The sequence below is a fragment of the Panulirus ornatus genome, chromosome 14 (genome assembly GCF_036320965.1).
Source record: "Panulirus ornatus isolate Po-2019 chromosome 14, ASM3632096v1, whole genome shotgun sequence".
In the NCBI taxonomy this organism is placed as follows: Eukaryota; Metazoa; Arthropoda; class Malacostraca; order Decapoda; family Palinuridae; genus Panulirus; species Panulirus ornatus.
This window is the reverse complement of record NC_092237.1, coordinates 61,184,488-61,208,756: the sequence shown is the minus strand read 5'-3', so window position 1 is coordinate 61,208,756 and position 24,269 is coordinate 61,184,488. Positions and strand designations below refer to the sequence as shown.

At 43.9% G+C, this 24,269-nt stretch overlaps 1 protein-coding gene across 24 annotated transcripts in view; it reads left to right on the top strand.

The window, feature by feature from the left end:
- LOC139753492 (uncharacterized) overlaps nucleotides 1-24,269 on the top strand; it is a 609,003-nt gene that overhangs the window by 327,393 nt on the left and 257,341 nt on the right. For all 24 annotated transcript variants that reach the window (XR_011713724.1, XM_071670098.1, XM_071670099.1 and 21 more), the window contains one exon: nucleotides 19,336-19,410. Coding sequence is in view for 22 of the 24 variants with exons in the window: in XM_071670098.1 (XP_071526199.1) it covers nucleotides 19,336-19,410 (75 nt within the window). In the remaining 2 variants the exon portion in view is untranslated. The remainder of the gene's footprint in view (nucleotides 1-19,335; nucleotides 19,411-24,269) is intronic.

Genomic DNA, 24,269 nt, shown 5'->3' with positions numbered 1-24,269 from the left:
TCTGAATAACGTGATTCGTGTCGGTGTGTTTTGTGTTGTGTATGTATCAGCTCGGGTGAATACTTCGCTCACGTATTGTTAGATTGTATCATTTGTTGTATTAGCCACGTTATTTATGTCTGTGGCTTTATATTCCTTCTGTATGTATCTTTGTTAACATTAGTTATGATGAAATCAGATTTGAAAGAGTAAATTAGGATTTGCTTGACTGCAGGAGACGTGTGAGTGGTGTACGTATGTGATGACTGGGCCACTTGTCTTGCAGGAGTTCGTCTGAATCTGGAGCCAAGATTGGCGGAGCTGAACGCACCCTGACAGGCTAATTCTTAGTGTGGGAATAGAAGACGAACAACACTGTTTCCTCAGGATAGCCAAGTTTTGAATTACGTTTCTAATTTCACCAGAAAGTTCTCTCACTTTTCTTCTGTAGATTCTTGTAAGTGAAAGTTATAAATTGGTGAAACAGATTAGAAAAAAATACTGTGAAAAGTGAGCGCGATTATTTTTTGGCACTGCTGAAGACTTGCGTATGCGATTTTTGTGTTTGTTGTGAGTTCTGGTCATCATGCATGATGTACATTGGTGAACTTTGGACAACAGCTTTTTAAGGTTGTGCATCGCAAGTTGATTACAATGTCTGTCTATGACAGCTTATCCCTGGAAGGAGAAATATGAATTACTATTCACCTCTGCGTCTCGGGCTCCTCTTCCCCTTCCCCTTCCACATGGACCCTCCAAATATTAGTTCTCATGATATAATGTTTAGATTAACATTTCGCAACATTGATGATTTCTGTTTGACGGACAAGTCAAATATTGGCGATGAAAACGCTTGCCGTCTCTTCCAGAGCCTCATATTTGGAGAGGGCAACGCTTGAGGCCTAGCCTCGTTGACAACATGACACAATCTAAATACACATTGCAAATTCGAAATGGGTTTCACTGTGATCATAAAGTCCTTCACTGTGTTGGCTGAATGGCATGAGTCCGATTGGAGCTTCAGACCGTCGCGACCCTTCGAGTGGTGAGGCGTCGAACTGGTCAGCACCGGGATTAGTGAGGCCTCGATCGAGCTGGTGAGGCCTCGAAATGGTGAAAGCCTTTTTAAGCTGATGAAGCCTCGAACTAGTGTCGTCGCCATCGGTCTAGTGAGGCTTCGAGCTGGTGACTCCTTGAAAATGGTGAAGCCTTGAATAACGTGTTTGAGCCATCTGGACCTTTTTTTTTTTTATATGATGTTGACATAACGCGTCTTGTCGTCTGCTCCATTACTTGATTACTGCATCTGAACACAGACGCTTTTCCCGCAGGCTTGTCTCATGCTTTTACGCTTGTGTTGGCTCAAAGCTTAACACTTGTGAAGATGTTGCCAAAGAATCATCACTCGGTTTTAAGCCAAATTAACAGCATCCATTTCTGTCCTTTTTTTTCTTTTTTAACCTTCGTTTTAGAATCGTACTTTTGCTTTCTCGTTTTATATTCCTTGCATAATTCTGGGAATTTCTGTATAGGGTGCACACACACACACACACACACACACACACACACACACACACACACACACACACACACACACACAACATCAACAACAAAAACAACACCAGAGCCACAGCCACTTACGGCATCACAAAGCGTAACCGCAGATAAGGAGCAAAAAAAAACCCACACTGAAATCTCTCATAAATTACATGTAGCATCGTGGAGGACAGCGCCATCTAACCCCAGCGTCATTAACTTGTGAGAACAGCCAGGAACCATCCAGGCTTGACCCATGTATACGGTACACACAGACATACACATGTTCCTGAAGACATACACGCTACTAGGTACACCCAGATATACACATATCCAGGTTATACCTGGATTTCCAGGGTCATCATCTCTACACAGCTGCTGACGGTTGTGTATCACGGGGTTCGATGCCCGGTGCATACTTTCAACCACGGTTGTTTGTGTATAATTTTGGTGTTTGGTATTCTGTTCCTAGCGCTACCTCGCTAACGCGAAAAATAGCGATCAAGTATAGATAAAGAAAACACACACACACACACACACACACACACACACACACACACACACGTACGCCAGTGTGTACGTAATTGCTGTGAGCACACCATCACCCAACATACAATGTAAAGGTTCTTGGCTTAATTTCAAGCGAGTGTGTGTTATTGTTAACCTGGAGCCAGACTGGGCTGGATGGCCTTCAGGAAGACGGTCACAGTTTCCTTGAACACCGCCGCGGTGCGACGCGGTCGATTTGCCGTACTGATGGTGGAGGAACGTGGTGGAGGAATATCATGGGCAGCGGTTCGAGTCCCGTCGAGATTTTTTGATGGTGGTTCCCCCGGCTGAACATGGCCGAGAGTTCTTCTTTTCTACCAGTTATATAACCCCAGGGGGCTCCATTGGCTTCAAGGCTGCGCTACAATCAGTAGCAAGGAAATGGTAGACTCCTTTGCAGAGAGAAGTTCTTCGATGATATTGTAATTTATTTTTTTTTTTCTTTTCGTCCATTGATTGTGATATGACCTCGCCGAAGGTGACTTTGCACTTGTGGTACAACCACTTACAAGCGCAATCCGGTAACATCTTATACATACATACATATATATATATATATATATATATATATATATATATATATATATATATATATATATATATATATATATATGTATTGAAGATGATGGTCCATATATGGCCATGAATACGCTGTGGTAATATTTTCAGGAACACGCATGGCTGTCGTGTGTTTGTTTAGTGATCATTTCACTGTACGGAACATGTTGTGGCTACGAGGACCAACGATGAGATTTGGCCACATGGCCGAGGTAGCGCGTGACGCTCACCACCACGTCTTGTTCGCGGGGGCAGTATTTGTGTCCCTCCGCCACCACAACACATCATATCAGTCTCAGTTTCACCCGGTACTGACTTGAACCGTATATCATGTTTTCCTTTCCACTATTCCTAGAGAGAGAGTGAGAAACTGGCGCAGTTCGCTGAGGAGGTATTCATTACACGAAACTGGTCCAACAAAGGTCCCGCCGTTGTAGTTATCACTGAATTATGAGACCAGTCTGACGGAGGACCCGCCGTTGAAACTATCGCTCTGAATTATAAGTTTTGCACTCGTGTTGCCCAACGTAGATCACACGTAGTAATCACACACACACACACACACACACACACACACACACACACACACATCCGGGAAGGTGTGGCGGCGGTGGCGGCTGTGGTGGTGGTTGGGGTGGTGAGTGGCGTTCCTTACTCAGTGTTGTGCTGGAAGGGCGCGCTACGCGCACGGCAACCCAACCTCCCACGCTCCTGCCTCCTGCAGCACCCCCTCCCCTGCTGGGGTCTGGCACCCTGACCCACTAGTGCCAGGTATCCCCCCCCTCCTCATGGACTGCCCCCTCCCCACTCCCACTCCAGTACCAGTGGCCCAACGCTATGGTCTGGCACTCTGACCCTCTAGTGCCCAAAGCCTCCACTCCAGTGATTGGAGAAACGTTTTTTCCCCATGGATGCTCCCATGTGATGTTTCTCGCCTCCTCAGAACGTTTGTGGTGGACACGCTCTTGCAAACGTTTCTAGAAGCTCTTGTGGACATTAAGTGTGAACATATCATGCGAACTGTGAATGTTTATTGTTGACGTTTGTGGTGGCCTGTCGTGAACAAACGTTTCTGGAAGCTTTTGTGATCGTTACAAGTAAACATTTCCCGCGTACGTTCAACGTTCATTATGAACGTTTGTGGTGGACTCTCTTTAACTAAAGTGTCTGGAAGGTCATGTGGTTATTACATATAAACATTTCTTACATAAAGTGAACGTATTTTTCTCAACATATACTTTTGTAAACGTTTCTGAAAGCACCCGTGATCACCATACGTGAACGTTTCTTATGATGCTAAATACGTTGCAAGAGTTTGTGCTTTGTGTGTGAAGCCTTGTGTTTTGTACACGTCAATGAAATGCTGAAGTGTGACCTCTCGTTTTCTAACGTGGAACGTTGCTCATACACGGAACTGATTTTATGAGTTTAAGGAAGAGCAGAAATTTGTGATTCTGGAAACACAATACATATAAAGAACTGTTATTATGCAAAGTGTTTTATTGTGTTTGTGATTACTGTTGCGGGGGAACAACACAGAAAGAGCGTAAACAAGGCAGTGTGTTGCATACATCGTGTTGACAAAAGTTGTTTTGTGTTGTTTCATTGCAAGTTGATGAATGCTTTTCAAATGATGATTTGTTTATTGTAAACAATATTGATTTGGTTGAGGGGCGAAAATATTGCAAAGAATCTAGAGTTTAAGTGAGTGTGTTATGATTTGATATATATATATATATATATATATATATATATATATATATATATATATATATATATATATATATATATATATGTGTGTGTGTGTGTGTGTGTGTGTGTGTGTGTATGAGGACGTAATCATTAATCATGTCTGGAATTATAGATCTTGTGTGCTTATTAGGTTCAGCTCATCACAAATCACTAAAAAAATTACAGTCTCTTAATTTCTGTTTTTACGGAGTTTAATTATTTCCCCTTAACTGTTGAGGAAATTATGAAGATGATGAATATCACTGTCCATGAGGCGTTGTGCACGAGTGGAATTTATGTGGCAGATATAAATTACCAGAATATGTTAGGCATAATTGATTACATTTGCATACATTAGTGGAGGGCTGAGTACGCACTCGAGGAGTGGAAGATGCTGAAGTGCCTGTGATAAGTGTTGGTGTGAGTGTGAGTGCGTGGTGGTGAAGATGAGTTGAGTGTGTGTGTGTGTGTGTAATGTGGTGGATGCATGGTGCTGGAGGAGTGTGTGGTGCATGCATAGTGGTGGTGGAGACAAGTGCATGCGTCGGGTGCGTGGCGCAGGAGGTGAGTGTGAGCGTGGTCTGTGAGTGCGTTGTGAAGGATACTCCAAGCGAACGAAACCTTGATCAAGTGTTCTCCAGCTGTCTGTAAGCAGCGTCTCTGAAAAGTGCGTGACGTGGGGCGAGACCCACGTGGATGGGGTGGGGGATTGGGTGGGAAGGTAGGGTGCGGAAGCGGAGGGGATCTCCCCCTTCCCTCTTTAGGTAACTCACTTATTCTCTCGTCCCTGGAACTCGCTTTTACTTGACATCCTTGTGTGTGTGTGAGTCACCCATATATTCACAGGCATGAGTCTATCAGAGACTTACCTGTGTTTGACTTCCGCGTCTCCGCTGGTTGGATGAAAGAGGGAAAATCTGCTTCACCGGACCAGGCGACCTCAGCCTCCCAGCAGGAGCCTTGGCTTCAGCCGCTGCCGGGGTGCTCACCTGAGGCTTTCAGTCTACAGCTGCCCCAGCAACCTCTCATACCCACCTCGCTCTCATACCCCCGTGTGTGTGTGTGTGTGTGTGTCAGTGTCTCCAACGCCAGTGTTTGCTGTGAAATAATTCTGGCTGTTTGTGTATCAAGCGTGACACTCACTTAAGGACGTTGTGTTCATTTCAGCAACAGGTAAAGACTGTAAAGGAAAGACTTGAGTTGAAATAGTCGACACACTGCCCGTACAGTGTACACTGAAGCTGAAAGAGTTCAGACAGTCGTTTCACTGCTCCTACAGTGTACATTGATCCTAAAAGAGTTCAGACAGTCGTTTCACTGCTCCTACAGTGTATATTGAACCTGAAAGAGTTCAGACAGTCGATACACTGCCCCTACAGTGTACACTGAACCTAGAAGAATTCAGACAGTCGTTTCACTGCTCCTACAGTGTACATTGATCCTAAAAGAGTTCAGACAGTCGTTTCACTGCTCCTACAGTGTACATTGATCCTAAAAGAGTTCAGACAGTCGTTTCACTGCTCCTACAGTGTACATTGATCCTAAAAGAGTTCAGACAGTCGTTTCACTGCTCCTACAGTGTACATTGATCCTAAAAGAGTTCAGACAGTCGTTTCACTGCTCCTACAGTGTACATTGATCCTAAAAGAGTTCAGACAGTCGTTTCACTGCTCCTACAGTGTATATTGAACCTGAAAGAGTTCAGACAGTCGTTTCACTGCTCCTACAGTGTACATTGATCCTAAAAGAGTTCAGACAGTCGTTTCACTGCTCCTACAGTGTACATTGATCCTAAAAGAGTTCAGACAGTCGTTTCACTGCTCCTACAGTGTACATTGATCCTAAAAGAGTTCAGACAGTCGTTTCACTGCTCCTACAGTGTACATTGATCCTAAAAGAGTTCAGACAGTCGTTTCACTGCTCCTACAGTGTACATTGATCCTAAAAGAGTTCAGACAGTCGTTTCACTGCTCCTACAGTGTACATTGATCCTAAAAGAGTTCAGACAGTCGTTTCACTGCTCCTACAGTGTACATTGATCCTAAAAGAGTTCAGACAGTCGTTTCACTGCTCCTACAGTGTACATTGATCCTAAAAGAGTTCAGACAGTCGTTTCACTGCTCCTACAGTGTACATTGATCCTAAAAGAGTTCAGACAGTCGTTTCACTGCTCCTACAGTGTACATTGATCCTAAAAGAGTTCAGACAGTCGTTTCACTGCTCCTACAGTGTACATTGATCCTAAAAGAGTTCAGACAGTCGTTTCACTGCTCCTACAGTGTACATTGATCCTAAAAGAGTTCAGACAGTCGTTTCACTGCTCCTACAGTGTACATTGATCCTAAAAGAGTTCAGACAGTCGTTTCACTGCTCCTACAGTGTACATTGATCCTAAAAGAGTTCAGACAGTCGTTTCACTGCTCCTACAGTGTACATTGATCCTAAAAGAGTTCAGACAGTCGTTTCACTGCTCCTACAGTGTACATTGATCCTAAAAGAGTTCAGACAGTCGTTTCACTGCTCCTACAGTGTACATTGATCCTAAAAGAGTTCAGACAGTCGTTTCACTGCTCCTACAGTGTACATTGATCCTAAAAGAGTTCAGACAGTCGTTTCACTGCTCCTACAGTGTACATTGATCCTAAAAGAGTTCAGACAGTCGTTTCACTGCTCCTACAGTGTACATTGATCCTAAAAGAGTTCAGACAGTCGTTTCACTGCTCCTACAGTGTACATTGATCCTAAAAGAGTTCAGACAGTCGTTTCACTGCTCCTACAGTGTACATTGATCCTAAAAGAGTTCAGACAGTCGTTTCACTGCTCCTACAGTGTATATTGAACCTGAAAGAGTTCAGACAGTCGTTTCACTGCTCCTACAGTGTACATTGATCCTAAAAGAGTTCAGACAGTCGTTTCACTGCTCCTACAGTGTACATTGATCCTAAAAGAGTTCAGACAGTCGTTTCACTGCTCCTACAGTGTACATTGATCCTAAAAGAGTTCAGACAGTCGTTTCACTGCTCCTACAGTGTACATTGATCCTAAAAGAGTTCAGACAGTCGTTTCACTGCTCCTACAGTGTATATTGAACCTGAAAGAGTTCAGACAGTCGTTTCACTGCTCCTACAGTGTACATTGATCCTAAAAGAGTTCAGACAGTCGTTTCACTGCTCCTACAGTGTATATTGAACCTGAAAGAGTTCAGACAGTCGTTTCACTGCTCCTACAGTGTACATTGATCCTAAAAGAGTTCAGACAGTCGTTTCACTGCTCCTACAGTGTATATTGAACCTGAAAGAGTTCAGACAGTCGTTTCACTGCTCCTACAGTGTACATTGATCCTAAAAGAGTTCAGACAGTCGTTTCACTGCTCCTACAGTGTACATTGATCCTAAAAGAGTTCAGACAGTCGTTTCACTGCTCCTACAGTGTACATTGATCCTAAAAGAGTTCAGACAGTCGTTTCACTGCTCCTACAGTGTATATTGAACCTGAAAGAGTTCAGACAGTCGTTTCACTGCTCCTACAGTGTACATTGATCCTAAAAGAGTTCAGACAGTCGTTTCACTGCTCCTACAGTGTACATTGATCCTAAAAGAGTTCAGACAGTCGTTTCACTGCTCCTACAGTGTATATTGAACCTGAAAGAGTTCAGACAGTCGTTTCACTGCTCCTACAGTGTATATTGAACCTGAAAGAGTTCAGACAGTCGTTTCACTGCTCCTACAGTGTATATTGAACCTGAAAGAGTTCAGACAGTCGTTTCACTGCTCCTACAGTGTATATTGAACCTGAAAGAGTTCAGACAGTCGTTTCACTGCTCCTACAGTGTATATTGAACCTGAAAGAGTTCAGACAGTCGTTTCACTGCTCCTACAGTGTATATTGAACCTGAAAGAGTTCAGACAGTCGTTTCACTGCTCCTACAGTGTATATTGAACCTGAAAGAGTTCAGACAGTCGTTTCACTGCTCCTACAGTGTATATTGAACCTGAAAGAGTTCAGACAGTCGTTTCACTGCTCCTACAGTGTACATTGATCCTAAAAGAGTTCAGACAGTCGTTTCACTGCTCCTACAGTGTATATTGAACCTGAAAGAGTTCAGACAGTCGTTTCACTGCTCCTACAGTGTACATTGATCCTAAAAGAGTTCAGACAGTCGTTTCACTGCTCCTACAGTGTATATTGAACCTGAAAGAGTTCAGACAGTCGTTTCACTGCTCCTACAGTGTACATTGATCCTAAAAGAGTTCAGACAGTCGTTTCACTGCTCCTACAGTGTATATTGAACCTGAAAGAGTTCAGACAGTCGTTTCACTGCTCCTACAGTGTATATTGAACCTGAAAGAGTTCAGACAGTCGTTTCACTGCTCCTACAGTGTATATTGAACCTGAAAGAGTTCAGACAGTCGTTTCACTGCTCCTACAGTGTATATTGAACCTGAAAGAGTTCAGACAGTCGTTTCACTGCTCCTACAGTGTATATTGAACCTGAAAGAGTTCAGACAGTCGTTTCACTGCTCCTACAGTGTACATTGATCCTAAAAGAGTTCAGACAGTCGTTTCACTGCTCCTACAGTGTACATTGATCCTAAAAGAGTTCAGACAGTCGTTTCACTGCTCCTACAGTGTATATTGAACCTGAAAGAGTTCAGACAGTCGTTTCACTGCTCCTACAGTGTACATTGATCCTAAAAGAGTTCAGACAGTCGTTTCACTGCTCCTACAGTGTACATTGATCCTAAAAGAGTTCAGACAGTCGTTTCACTGCTCCTACAGTGTACATTGATCCTAAAAGAGTTCAGACAGTCGTTTCACTGCTCCTACAGTGTATATTGAACCTGAAAGAGTTCAGACAGTCGTTTCACTGCTCCTACAGTGTACATTGATCCTAAAAGAGTTCAGACAGTCGTTTCACTGCTCCTACAGTGTACATTGATCCTAAAAGAGTTCAGACAGTCGTTTCACTGCTCCTACAGTGTACATTGATCCTAAAAGAGTTCAGACAGTCGTTTCACTGCTCCTACAGTGTATATTGAACCTGAAAGAGTTCAGACAGTCGTTTCACTGCTCCTACAGTGTATATTGAACCTGAAAGAGTTCAGACAGTCGTTTCACTGCTCCTACAGTGTACATTGATCCTAAAAGAGTTCAGACAGTCGTTTCACTGCTCCTACAGTGTACATTGATCCTAAAAGAGTTCAGACAGTCGTTTCACTGCTCCTACAGTGTACATTGATCCTAAAAGAGTTCAGACAGTCGTTTCACTGCTCCTACAGTGTACATTGATCCTAAAAGAGTTCAGACAGTCGTTTCACTGCTCCTACAGTGTACATTGATCCTAAAAGAGTTCAGACAGTCGTTTCACTGCTCCTACAGTGTACATTGATCCTAAAAGAGTTCAGACAGTCGTTTCACTGCTCCTACAGTGTACATTGATCCTAAAAGAGTTCAGACAGTCGTTTCACTGCTCCTACAGTGTACATTGATCCTAAAAGAGTTCAGACAGTCGTTTCACTGCTCCTACAGTGTACATTGATCCTAAAAGAGTTCAGACAGTCGTTTCACTGCTCCTACAGTGTACATTGATCCTAAAAGAGTTCAGACAGTCGTTTCACTGCTCCTACAGTGTACATTGATCCTAAAAGAGTTCAGACAGTCGTTTCACTGCTCCTACAGTGTATATTGAACCTGAAAGAGTTCAGACAGTCGTTTCACTGCTCCTACAGTGTATATTGAACCTGAAAGAGTTCAGACAGTCGTTTCACTGCTCCTACAGTGTACATTGATCCTAAAAGAGTTCAGACAGTCGTTTCACTGCTCCTACAGTGTATATTGAACCTGAAAGAGTTCAGACAGTCGTTTCACTGCTCCTACAGTGTACATTGATCCTAAAAGAGTTCAGACAGTCGTTTCACTGCTCCTACAGTGTATATTGAACCTGAAAGAGTTCAGACAGTCGTTTCACTGCTCCTACAGTGTATATTGAACCTGAAAGAGTTCAGACAGTCGTTTCACTGCTCCTACAGTGTATATTGAACCTGAAAGAGTTCAGACAGTCGTTTCACTGCTCCTACAGTGTACATTGATCCTAAAAGAGTTCAGACAGTCGTTTCACTGCTCCTACAGTGTATATTGAACCTGAAAGAGTTCAGACAGTCGTTTCACTGCTCCTACAGTGTATATTGAACCTGAAAGAGTTCAGACAGTCGTTTCACTGCTCCTACAGTGTATATTGAACCTGAAAGAGTTCAGACAGTCGTTTCACTGCTCCTACAGTGTACATTGATCCTAAAAGAGTTCAGACAGTCGTTTCACTGCTCCTACAGTGTACATTGATCCTAAAAGAGTTCAGACAGTCGTTTCACTGCTCCTACAGTGTACATTGATCCTAAAAGAGTTCAGACAGTCGTTTCACTGCTCCTACAGTGTACATTGATCCTAAAAGAGTTCAGACAGTCGTTTCACTGCTCCTACAGTGTATATTGAACCTGAAAGAGTTCAGACAGTCGTTTCACTGCTCCTACAGTGTATATTGAACCTGAAAGAGTACACGTATTTCCTTCTCACACGTAGCGCGTCTCGGGGCTGAGCCGAGTGGCATTCTCGGTGGAATTCAGAATTGGGTGAAGTAGAGAGTGGAGCGGGGGGTGGGGGTGTTTCGGGAGCTCGATGGGGGCCTGGGTTTGTGGGGTTCTCAGTCCAGCGTAGGAGAGCGAGTGAGGCTGGAATTCGCAGACGATGTCTTGTGAATAATAATATAATAAAATATCCTTTCAAATACGACTGAGTTTTCAGTACTGTGAGAATATCGGCTCACGGATTTCCTATTGTCATGGGTCGAATTTCCTGTTCTCAGGGAATCTGAAATCTGTCTGCTGTATAATCCTAGTGAAGGTCGTATGTTTCATACAGACGCGCCCCAGCGACACTCTAAGACAAGATGAATCTCCTCGCTACATATCATGACGCAACTGACGAGTGTGGCCTGACTGTAGGTCACAGTCAAACACGTTTGGCTCATCTGGCGGTGAGGAACAGAGAGCCTGGCAGGACGTCAGGGTAACGGGGACCTTCGTCACAGGAGGAGACCTCGCGAAGCTCGCACCATCGAAGTTCTCATTACACTCCAGTATGGCAGGGACACTGAGGAGGGTGCTGGCTGTCTGTCGAGGCAGACACTGTCATCGCCATGGTCATCATCATTATCATCATCACCAGGGTCATTATCATTACCACGGTCATCATCATTACCACAGTCATCATCATTACCACGGTCATCATCATTACCACGGTCATCATCATTACCACGGTTATCATCATTACCACAGTCATCATCATTACCACGGTTATCATCATCACCACAGTCATCATCATTACCACGGTTATCATCATTACCACGGTCATCATCATTACCACGGTCACCATCATTACCACGGTCATTATCATTACCACGGTCATCATCATTACCACGGTCATCATCATTACCACGGTCATCATCATTATCACGGTCATCATCATCACCACAGTCATCATCATCACCACAGTCATCATCATCACCACGGTCATCATCATCACCACAGTCATCATCATTACCACGGTCATCATCATTACCACAGTCATCATCATTACCACGGTCATCATCATTATCACGGTCATCATCATTACCACGGTCATCATCATTACCACGGTCATCATCATTACCATGGTCATTATCATTACCACAGTCATCATCGAGAGCATCGTCTTCAGGAGTGTCTTTCAAGGACAGATAAGAAACAGCTCATTTGCCACACAATCCAGTTTGCATGCTCGCAGGCGCCACCAGGGTCTAAGATTAGGCCAGGGTAATGGAGGGAATTACTGTTGTCTTGAAGTAACTTGACGACTCTGTGACACACACTGTCGTGGTAGATCGTCGAGGGCAGTTTTACTCACACGCACAGACGCACTACGGACGTGTGAGAGCCAATTATACCAAAAACAGAACTTCAGGTTTGAGTTTCATATTATTCACCGACGTACAACATAACGGATGATATACAAGACTGAAAACTGGTAGTCAAAGGGAGGTTGGTATATTAATTCTCTCTCTCTCTCTCTCTCTCTCTCTCTCTCTCTCTCTCTCTCTCTCTCTCTCTCTCTCTCTGTTCGGTAAATTAGCCTCTTGATGTGATCAGGGGTGGGGGGGGGGGGGGAAGAGTCAGCCTCCCAGTGTACCCTCAGCAGCAGACATCCCAACCCATCCCCCTCTTCCACCAGACGTATCATCCCCCTACATCTCTGCCAACTAACTGTACCTCGCTGTACCGTCGTCCCCGATCCCGCGTCTTATCGCCTGTGGCACTGTTCTGTCATGTGGACCACCGTCACGAACCAAGGATGTGATGTACGTCTTCTCATGTCTGTCTGCCCGTCGGTCTGTCTGTCCCATACAGTTTTCTTTTACATTCTTTTTTCAAAGATTTGATGGATTCCCTTGATTATTTATCCTGTAAACAAATCAAGGAAGAATAGAACAGCTGAGTGTTACTAAGGGAAGTTGACCTGCATTGTTGAATGAGATTAACCTCCTTCTTGCCTCAGAGATGATATTCAGCCGGGGGGAAACTTTCCTTCTGTGTTGAGCGACAATCACTGAGTTTGCTTCATGCTCCTCGATGCTTCTCCCTTTGTCTTATTGTTGTGTGTTGTCTTCCCTCGTTACATTGATCCAGTCTCATTATTCTCTCCCCTCCCCTTCCCCCTTTCTTCCCCTTTCTCTTTGTTTTCTTGTGTTGTTGCATTACCTCACGTGTATTTGTTGTATATGTTTTTGTTGGAGTATATCACATGTTTTTGTTGGAGTATATCATATATTTTTGTTGGAGTATATCACATGTTTTTGTTGGAGTATATCATATGTTTTTGTTGGAGTGTATCACATGTTTTTGTTTGAGTATATCATATGTTTTTGTTGGAGTATATCATATGTTTTTGTTGGAGTATATCACATGTTTTTGTTGGAGTATATCACATGTTTTTGTTGGAGTATATCGCATGTTTTTGTTGGAGTATATCACATGTTTTTGTCGGAGTATATCACATGTTTTTGTTGGAGTATATCATGTTTTTGTTGGAGTATATCATATACTTGTTACTTTCCTGACCTCGTTATATTCATGCCATTTGTCTCAGGTCCTGAGATCGTCAGGTTCTTGGGTAGATGTAATATTCGTCTTCATCTGGTTTGGTAATGTTGTAGCGCCACGTGTGTTTCAGAATCTGTTGACCTTTTCCCCTTGTCTCGTGCAAGGTCGCCTCTCACCTTTGCGCATGTTGGTGACCCAGTGTAAGACTGTTTGGTAATGTCTCCTTGCCTGTGAGAAAGCCACACAAGTTTCGCAGAGTCAGTGTTGTTATTTTCCTTGTGAGTCGTGCGTAATTATCCCGGCCTGGCAGTGTTAATTAGATGATTGTTACAATGATGTTCATTACTCACGTAATGTCCAGAGGGTTGGCACGAGGGTAAGGGGAACGGGGAAGACCTGCTGAAGACAGTTTACGGGACGCATTGCCGCCAGTCTCGTTGACCAGTGATCGCTTGTTGAGTGTTATGTACCCTACAACGTTCCTGGTGACAGAGAAGAGGGGACATGATTGATCCACGTCGTGACTAAGCCTTCCCACGCCTCACCAGACGCGTCCTACAGGCTTGACGTGATCCTGTCACCTTGTAGGACCTTCCTTGAAGGCTTGGGATACGACCCAGACTCACAGGATGATCCACCCAGGCTTCGAACATGACCTGGACCTACCTCACACTCTCTCGACTCCGTGTGTGTCACACAGGCCTCAGGCATCTGACTGGTTTCCCCAGGCATCATCAGTTGATTCGACCAACTGGATCACAGTCCCGCTAGGCACCAGTTGACCCGGCCATCTGGGTCACAGCTTCCCTGAACCCGACCATCTGGGTCACAGTCCCCTGAACCCGGCCCGCTGGGTCACAGGGAGCGACTTATCAAGTCTGGAAATACGAGTAACGTCACATGGAAATGCCTGGGTAATGGCCGTTGAAGACCACCACCCCTAGCCATCACCACCATCACCACACACACACACACACACACACACACACACACACACACACACACACACACACACACACACAACTGCCCGGCCCCTCACATGTTAAACGTGGAATGTATTACCTTTCGCTAATAGCTGTCAGGCGGCCCCCTGGCGGAGATGTATGATACTATTGTTCTCGTTGATAGCGACGAGCCGAACCCACGCCAGACCCGTAAACATGATTGGCTACGCTTGATCATGGCCAGGAACAACACTCACACAGGCAGCCACTGTTCAGTCCACACATACACACACACACGAGTGATGGTTGTTTATACACGAGGGTGTCCGGGGCCCACCGCCATCTGTGCACTCAGCTGGAGTGCACGTGCAGTGCAGCTTCAAAAAGAGTGGTGATGGTGCAGCAGCAGCAGCAGCTGGTAGGCCAGGAGTGAAGAGGTGGAATGAAGAATGAATGTAAGTTGACAAGGAAGAATGGAAGGGAGGGAGAGTAATTGGAAGGGAGGACAGGCAAAGGTTCATTAGAAGGGAAAGAATGACTGAAGGAAGGAAGAAAAAAATGAAACTACGAAAACATGGGAAGGAAGGTGTGTGGTAGGGTGTGCAAATGACATCCTTTTGCCATCACTAAGCCTGTAAGACTCGTAATGTAACAGATTGAGAGTATTACATCAACCATCTCCTCACATACCATCGTCTTAATGGATTCAGTAGATGGGATCATTCTGTAGTTCGGTTGATTTCGTGTCTGAGTGATGAGATTTTAATGAGACGTACTCCAGTCCTCATACAGGACGATGCGCAGTGATGTCTCTATGAAGGTGCGCATCGTTCTCTGTGGAGTCAAGCCTGATATCAAGTGCTACCGAGCAACAGGCTCTCCTGATTCGACCGTGCTTCCGTGTTTCGAGCATTGCTCCTGGCAGTGGGTCACGTTCGTTCGTGTGGGGGTATGTAAGTTTCCAAGGGTGAGACTGCTTGACGTTTGACCTCTTCATGGCCTCGATAGGTGACCTTGTGATTAATGCAGAGAAAGACAGGACTGTGTAACTTCTGTATACAAGACAGTACTTTTATTTCAAAAGTGTACATCGCTCGTAGCGTAAGACCAAGTTCTTACTCGCTGTTTCTAATGATACCAACAAAGCAGCGTTGAAAGGAACGTCAGACAAGCAGGTTTTGCTTGCTGATATCACGGCTTCCGGTACGAGCCATGAAATTTCCCAGGGCGTGACCATGACCTTGTCAGACGTGTCTCCTTATGGCGTCATAACGCTGAACAGGCTCACAAGGGGCGCCCGCTCGCTCTCTTCCTTCCTTGGCCTCGATTTTTCTATCTCTTTGACATGGATTTGTCAATATTTCTTTTTACATTAGAGTGTAAATGCAGAAAACAGTGGGATCATTCATGATGAAGCTGGACAACATGTGCTTTTTGTAAATAATCGTTAACTCTGTCTCATATATATATATATATATATATATATATATATATATATATATATATATATATATATATAGATATAGGTATATATATATATATATATATATATATATATATATATATATATATATATATATATATATATATATATATATATAGATAGATAGATAGATAGATAGATAGATAGATAGATAGATAGATAGATTGATTGATTGATTGATAGATAGATATATAATTGATTTCCTCTGAAGCTGCCCTCGTTACATACTAAGTAGTAAGTCTTTTGTTATGTGTTAGTTCTGTGTGTACATTTCCTTATCATTAAGATCCTGAAACTGTAGAAGTCGTCACCTTAAGAATATCCATTGCGTACAACACACATATATTGCAAAAAAATATTTCTTTTCTTCAGTGTCTTCACACACGCACAGCACGAGCTGATTTACTTTTCCTGACTTGATAGATTACGATAGACTTGATCCTTCGTCAGTGGAATTCCACACTTCTTTTTTTTTTTCTTAAAGTGACATGGAGGGAAGGAGGGGGTTTGGACAGGGGAAGGCACCAGTCGAGAATTTGAAGGCGTGGTGTACGGGTGTGCGGCGTGGGTATTACTGAAGTGTACGGAGGGTTTGCCCGGGATACGTAATTTTGGTGTCTTGTTTGATTTACCCCCCCAGTAGACCAGGGGTGATTGTGTAGCGATGTTATTATTTATTGGTTCAGGAAAAGAAAATTGGCTGAAGTACGTAGGTTAGATAACGTTTACCTTGTATGTGGATATATGACTGGCGTCTGTCTCAGGGGTTTAAGACTCGTGGGTAGCTGGCGTGTTCCATAGGTGTACAAGTCTCCAGGTCTTGGATATGCCTACAGTTCACATCTCTTTTAACTTCTAGTTTCTGATGTATATTGTGGTATTGTTTCCTTGAAACATGAACCACTTGGTTTCGTCTGAAGTCGTTCGTACTTGTCCTCACTATTGACGATGTTTGGGGCGGTGTTTCATCTGTGTCGAGTCTCAAGATGTGGCCACACACTGTACCCTCTTGACAGCGGCTGGCGCAGTGGTGTGCCTCATTATTGGCGTCCCTCCCTCAAAAAAAAAAAAAAAAAAAAATCCACCTACGTATCATTTTAATTAAAATGGTTAGGTTAATGGTCACATTATACTTGCGTTCACCTAGTCGAGGTGCTGCCATAGAGGTGTGTTACGCCTCTAATGAAGGGCTGACACTCCTTGTGTTACACCTGTGACGGGCGAAGGTGTGTTCGCTGAGAGGGACGGGCGACAAGGCGGTGACAAAACGGGTGAGTGTTAACGGGAAGAATGTGGACCAAAAGAAGGTAAAGATGGTGAGGGTAGACAGGAAGATGGTAGAGAAAGGGATGGTAGAAGAAGAAAGGATAGACGGAAAGGTAGTAGAGAGGAAGGTGAGAAAGAAAACATAGGATAGACGGGAAGAATGTAGACGGGAGGAAGATAGACGCAGATGCAGCCTTCTGTTCCTTTGTTGAACTTACGAACGAACGTGGGAAATTCTAAGCGTTGTAGCATTGGCTTTTAAAGGTTTGCAGCATTGGCTTGTAAGGCATTTCTGTATTGGGTTGTTGAAAGGTTATATCGTGAGGTTACAGAGGGTCACAACTTCAGGTTATAGAATGTCCTAATGCTGGGTTATGTTGCCATACGCACATGTTATATTAAAGCCATACCTATCCCTAAGCTCCACCTTCCCCTCCCCTCCCACGTATTCATGGCGGTGGCATGACGGCCAATGGGGGGAGGGGAGGAGGGAGGGGGGGGGAGGAGGATGGTCATTATAGCCTATATTTAACGCGTCGGGGATTTCGGCCATGTTGAGGTCGGCTCTGGGAGGCTGGCCAAACCCCGGGGTCACGCACGGGTGTTGTCCTCCTGATCCCCCAGGGTGGCACCGTGATATTGGGATATGTGTCAGTTCGTCCACACGGGGAGGCTGCGGGTATTATAATCGGTCTGTACGTCTGTTTGTCAAGAGAGCTCAGGGTGGTGGTACTGTAATCCGTCTGCATGTCTGGGTACTGTGATACATCTGTGAGCTCGTTTATCCAGGGCGCGATAATGCGTCTGTAAGTTCGTGTATCCAGGGGGGCGAAGGTTAGGTACTGTAATACATCTGTATCATTAAGGCTTTGTCTGTAATTCCACGACAGGCAGGCAGCGTATTGTAATCCCCTCATGTGTCTGTATGCCCGTATGCACACGGAGGGTAGGGTGGGGCTTGGTGGCGGGTGAGGTACATGGGTTATGCGAGGATAAGCCAGACAACACAGGACCTGACTGTACCTGACAAGGTTCATCTGCTAGAGGACAGTAACAGTACCTTACATTCTTAGTCTGTATAGATAGAGACGCACTTGTATAGATGGAGACGCACCTGTATAGATGGAGACGCACCTATAAAGGTAGAGACGCTAAAACTATATAAACTACAAGCCTCCTCGTTACCCACTTCTACCTGAGGCACATCAGCCGGTAGGAAAGTAGCTATAAAAGATTGCCATGTAGTATAGAGGGGAACATACTGAAGTGGCATTGTTACAGGGAAGGGTGAATGAAAAGGAACATTTTGCGTTAATCACAGCGGGGTGGATACTCTGTGCGACAAGGACTTTAGCCTCTGATCTGTAAAGAATTCATTGTAATACGTACGTATTTTGTTTTCATTGTTGGGTAGGCTTATTCACGGAGAGTATCTTTAAATCATTTGTTTAGCCTTGATTTAAATGTAATGATTGTCTTCACATTGATAATACTTGATGGTAATTAACTCCAGTATTCTGTCACACCCCATGTATTTCCTCTCGTTCGTATTAGATTTACATCATTTTCAGTTCATATCTTTCTTTCCCATCATTTAATCTTTGTGTGTGTGTGTTTCCGTGTCTGTCTGTTAGGAGTTCGGGTCTGGGTACTGTGCTGTGTCTGTGTACCGTGTGCATGAGCGAGGGAGAATTCGTCTGTCAGAGGTTTTCCCTTGGCCAATCGTCGATGTTATCGGCCCGTCCCACGTCTCTGTTTGTTATTGACATACAATGGGTCACTGGGCGATGGGGAGCCCGCATCACCGTCCCCCCACCCCCCACCCGTCACTGGTGCGTTCAAACCACGTACACACGTGCACACACACACACACACGCACACACGCCAGCTTCACGTAGGAGCCAGAGTTTACATCGTACCATACGTATCCCCTCGCTAGTGTTGCGTGGGAGCCTGAGTTTACACCTGATCGCTACTCAGGTTTACATTATGTATTTGTAATCACTTATATCGCTAGTTGTTGTAGTTGTTATACATGTATCTTTCATATGTATCCCGTATTCATAAACCTTATTCGCTTAGTATGTTTTTTGTATCATATTTAAATGGCAAAATAACTTGTAATTTTTCCTCACGATCTGTCATGTTTGTGTTGCAGACAGCGGTGGTAATAGTGAGAGGACGCGACACGGCCAGTCAACCGAGCAGTCAGTCTCGGACCAGGACAGAACAGGTGGGTAATATACCTCTGTGTGTGTGTGTGTATGTGTGTGTGTGTTCCGGGGGAAACATCCCTGGAGTATTACGGGCTCTTGGGAGGAGTGCCATAAGTGCCACTTTCGCCTGTGATCACGCCTTGAGGGTGACACACGATTGAAGAGGAGTGTCTGCAGTGGGATGTAAGGGAGGCTAAAGCTGGTGCTGTTATGTGTGGAAGTCTTAATCATTTTCTGATTAAAGAAATACTTTAAGGTTTGCTCCATCAGTGGTTGCTATGTTGCTCTGCATTTATGCAATGTGTGAATATGTATCTATGTATGAATGTATGTATATTTATATATCTGTTTATATATCAATCAATCTATCTGTGTATATATATATATATATATATATATATATATATATATATATATATATATATATATATATATATATATATATGAATATGTATTCCATTATAGATAGGTGATTACAGTAAGGCAGAAGAATAATTACCTAACTCAGATCCTTCTCAATCGTGGTTGAGAACATTGTGGCACGTCTGGACATACATACCTGACGAATGTTGACAAATTGATGTCACGTTGTTTACATGGCAACCAGAATTGCAAAGAGGGTAGCATTATGGCTTAGTCCAAGTGTTTACTAAGTCTCCAACAATCCTCCTCCTGTCTAATCTATATGGCTTCACATACCATCTGTTACGATCTAAATTTTTGGTTTCCTTTGGTCGAAATCTTGTTATTTATTCTATATTTTTCACCCTCAGGCTTACTGAATTTATTATACAGCTGTGTAAATACTTGGGCTTTGATACTGAAGATCTTCATGCTGAAGATATTCATGCTGAAGATATTCATGCTGAAGATATTCATGTTGAAGATCTTCATGCTGAAGATATTCATGCTGAAGATATTCATGCTAAAGATATTCATGCTGAAGATATTCATGTTGAAGATCTTCATGCTGAAGATATTCATGCTAAAGATCTTCATGCTGAAGATATTCATGCTGAAGATCTTCATGCTGAAGATATTCATGCTGAAGATATTATGATTATTAGTAAATGAGTACAAGCATCTTCTTCCCCATGTCATTTATCCCTACTTGTGAATTACACAGTGTAGGAATAAGAGGGGATGAACAGAGTGATTAACGAATTTTGTGTTGAATAATGAATTATCATATCTATGTCTTTTCATGTTGTTTTATTTTGTTCAGGGTCTTCGACCATCTTATTTAATGCATGTGTGTTTTGTTTATTTTGTCTCATCACTGAAGTAGGTTGTTCACATTAGGATGATACATGATTATGTAGTATTGTGTCAAGTATTCGAGGATTCACATGTGTGTTCTGTGAGTGTCTGGGGATTTCCAAAGCGAAGCCCATATTACCCTCGAGTATTGTGATTGTCAGGTAGTGAGGCAGCAGTGAGGGACTCCGAGCTGCTAATCACCTTCTGATCCACAGAGTTACGACAAGTTGTCATTCTCAGGAGAATGTGTTTAATGTGAGGAGGACAACCGAAACGTTGAGAATCCAATCCGGATTAGCAGCCCTGACCTCACTGCTACCACGCTACCAATCTGTATAGAATGAATCATATTCATTTGTGGTAGCTAGACCATATTATGATGTGGAATGTGTTGATTGCTTCCCCTCACACATCAGCATGCAATTTGGCTGCATCTCATTGGCTGAACGTAGCTGCTCCAGCATGATCGTTCATTAACATTTTCTTTTAATCACGTGATATTTTTTTTTTTTCTTCGTGCCTTGTTTATTGATCTGTTGTTCTGCTAAAGTTGTAAGAGCTGTGATGTTAGCAAACATCCTCCAAGCTTCTTCGTTTGAGTTCAGACGTTCCCTGTCGACAGGGGTTTTGCTGCATGGAGCTGACTATGTGATTTTTTTTCCCATTACAGCGCATGAGCATGTCTGAGAATGTGTAATGTTTTTTTTGTTAATGCTACCAACTTCTGTACATATACGTACACTACCCTGAAATCTGTGTTCTCTTAGCCTTATTTCCTCTGGTAAAGATTAAGGCCCAAGAATTGAAGGGGGAGCGGTGTTCGCACAAGCATATATTTTTTTCACCCCCATATACGTACATGTACATAAACATTGACAAAATTAAGTCTCCCACCTCGTATGTATAAAATGCTAAATCCTGAACACTTCCATGTCTAGTTGCTTTCCTGATCTCGCTTATCTGTGTGTTAACCTTCAGGTTTTTACCTGGGATATGATAATTGCTGTGTATTCCTGCTCCTTCGGTGTTTTCCAGTGTTTTACTTTCCAGTTAGCGTATTCGCTTGAAAATTCTGAATATATAGGTATAAATGGTTCAGCCTTGGTTTGAACCGCTACTGAGACTTTTCTCTTTTTGCCAAAATTCCTTCCCTTGCAATTTCTAGACCTTGACGTCAACCACAAATGTAAACAAATCCACCCGTTGTCCACGAACGTTCAGCTGCTTCGTCACTGAGGGAACTGGAGGCTACAAGAACGGACATCCCGTTACCGACCTGGACGCTGTTGGCGTCTGAAGGATTCGCCTTCAGCTTGGGTCGTTCGCTGGAGATGGAAAAGAGAGAGACAAGGAGACGAAGGAATGAGAAACAAGGAGACGAAGGAATGAGAAACAAGGAGACGAAGGAATGAGAAACAAGGAGACGAAGGAATATTCATATGAGGAGGGAGGGATTCCTATTTTGGGGAAATGAGTTATAGATGAGGGATGAGTATGATTTCATGGAGTACGCTTCCCAAAATAGTGTTCAGAGAGAGAGTAACGAGGATGGCTATGTAAAGGATGTTGCTAATGGTTGTAATAAGGTCAGTGTGGTGGCCAGAGTAACGGAGAGGACTGGATGATGGTTCAGCCGTTGACAGAGATGATGATGGGGAGCCAGTGATGATGAAGGTTGACTGCACTGAGAGTCGTGATGATGATGGTAACTCGTGGCAGCAGTGGCAAGAAAGAAGAAGGAGGGGAGTGGATGACAACGCGGTCACAAGCACAGAAGATGAGTAGGTGAGTGAGGCTGGAAGCGTTGGTGTGCCGAGCTGGCGAAACCATTACTGTAGTAAATTAGCCGTGCAGCCCGCAGTGTGGGGGCTGCTCCCTCCCCCCTTCTCTGGGGGAGCCCCACCCTTCGACCGTAATTGCCTTCAGGTCCATTATTTTTTTGTCTCTTTTTCTTTTTTTTCCTCACCTCTGACTCTAGGGGGGGTAAAAGTGACGCTGGTGGCCACACCTGCGATATTCATATTCTTCAACGAGCCTTCACGGGATCTCAGTGTTCCCCTCCCTCAAGTTTATTTATTCTGAGGGACTTATACAAATGTAGTTTCTCGCCGGTCCTTCGCGGCCTTCACCTCCCGGGCGGCCACAGCTCACAGCGGATCCAACGTAAACCAACTTGTTTTCGTAAATTTCTCTCGTGGAGATGAATATCGTGGTAGGTATGATGCTGCGTATTATTCTTGATTACAGGGCGCCTCACACCCGCCCTGGTCTTAAGGCAGGTACCGAGGACGCGGGCCCTCGCTCAGTGGTGGTTGCCCTTGGGGCGCCGTAGAATTCTATCTCAGATAAGAAGATATAGGGTAATAATTCTTGTAAGATAAGGAGGTTATTTATGAATATGTTATGTCTAGCGACGCCCTGAGGTTGTAAAAAAAAAAAAAGAACATGGTCCACGTTGGTCCTCAGACGCGCAGCGTGGGATGTTTGTGTGATGATGTGTGAACGAGGAATAACTCTCTCTCTCTCTCTCTCTCTCTCTCTCTCTCTCTCTCTCTCTCTCTCTCTCTCTCTCTCTCTCTCTCTCTCTCAGCTCCTGGCGTCAAATTATCCCTCCTCCACTGGGATCTTCCTCAGGGAGGCTGTGTCGCACTCTGTTTGCAAGATGACAAGTGTTCGATTTGACTTCCTCGTTTTCCGTCATCAGAAACTGAACGAGACAGGAATAGTCACACACACACACACACACACACACACACACACACACACACACACACACACACACATGCACACACACACTGGTGGCCACAAGGCCTTAAACCCTACACCTACCCACACCTCGACAAGTACACCCAGCACGCCTTGTACGTAAACTGGCCAGCAGGGTCATGCAAACTACACCCAGATAAGAGAGAGGAAGTTGGTGACGAGTGGAAGGAAGCAAAGTTGAAAGATTTTTCCTTTATACTAATTTCTGGTAATTCATTGGGTGCTTTTAAGTGTCTGGCGTTTCTTCGGATTGCCAGGATCGGGAGATGGGTCCAGGAAACGGGGGTAACAACATAGTACTTTATTATGTATGAACAGAGGTGATAAGCTGATGCAAGTTCTGCAGGATGTTGGTGAGAAGGTGAGGTGAGATGAGGTAAGGTGAAGAGAGATGAGGTAAGGTGAGGAGAGATGAGGTAAGGTGAGGAGAGATGAGGTAAGGTGAGGAGAGATGAGGTAAGGTGAGGAGAGATGAGGTAAGGTGAGATGAGGTAAGGTGAGGTTATATTACTGTATACAGAGAAATCAATTGCTTCGTCGAGGTAATGATAAAGATTAGAAATTTAGATTGGTAACATCCGAGATTTGATTATCGGAAACAAGTCAACACAGCTTTGATTATCCGGCCTCCAAAGGACCGGTTAATGAATCTCACTGATCCGATGATCCGGAATCTAAGAAACTGACACCGGACTATCAAGAATGTTTTTGATCTGAATATTTGGTACCTGATTTCCCTGCTTCTCACAGTCCAAAGCCTGATTATATTAGAGATCTGATTAACAGGGGAAAAAAAATCGGCAACACAGGGTTTTGTTAGATCAAATTATGTGGGGCTTGATTTTCCTGG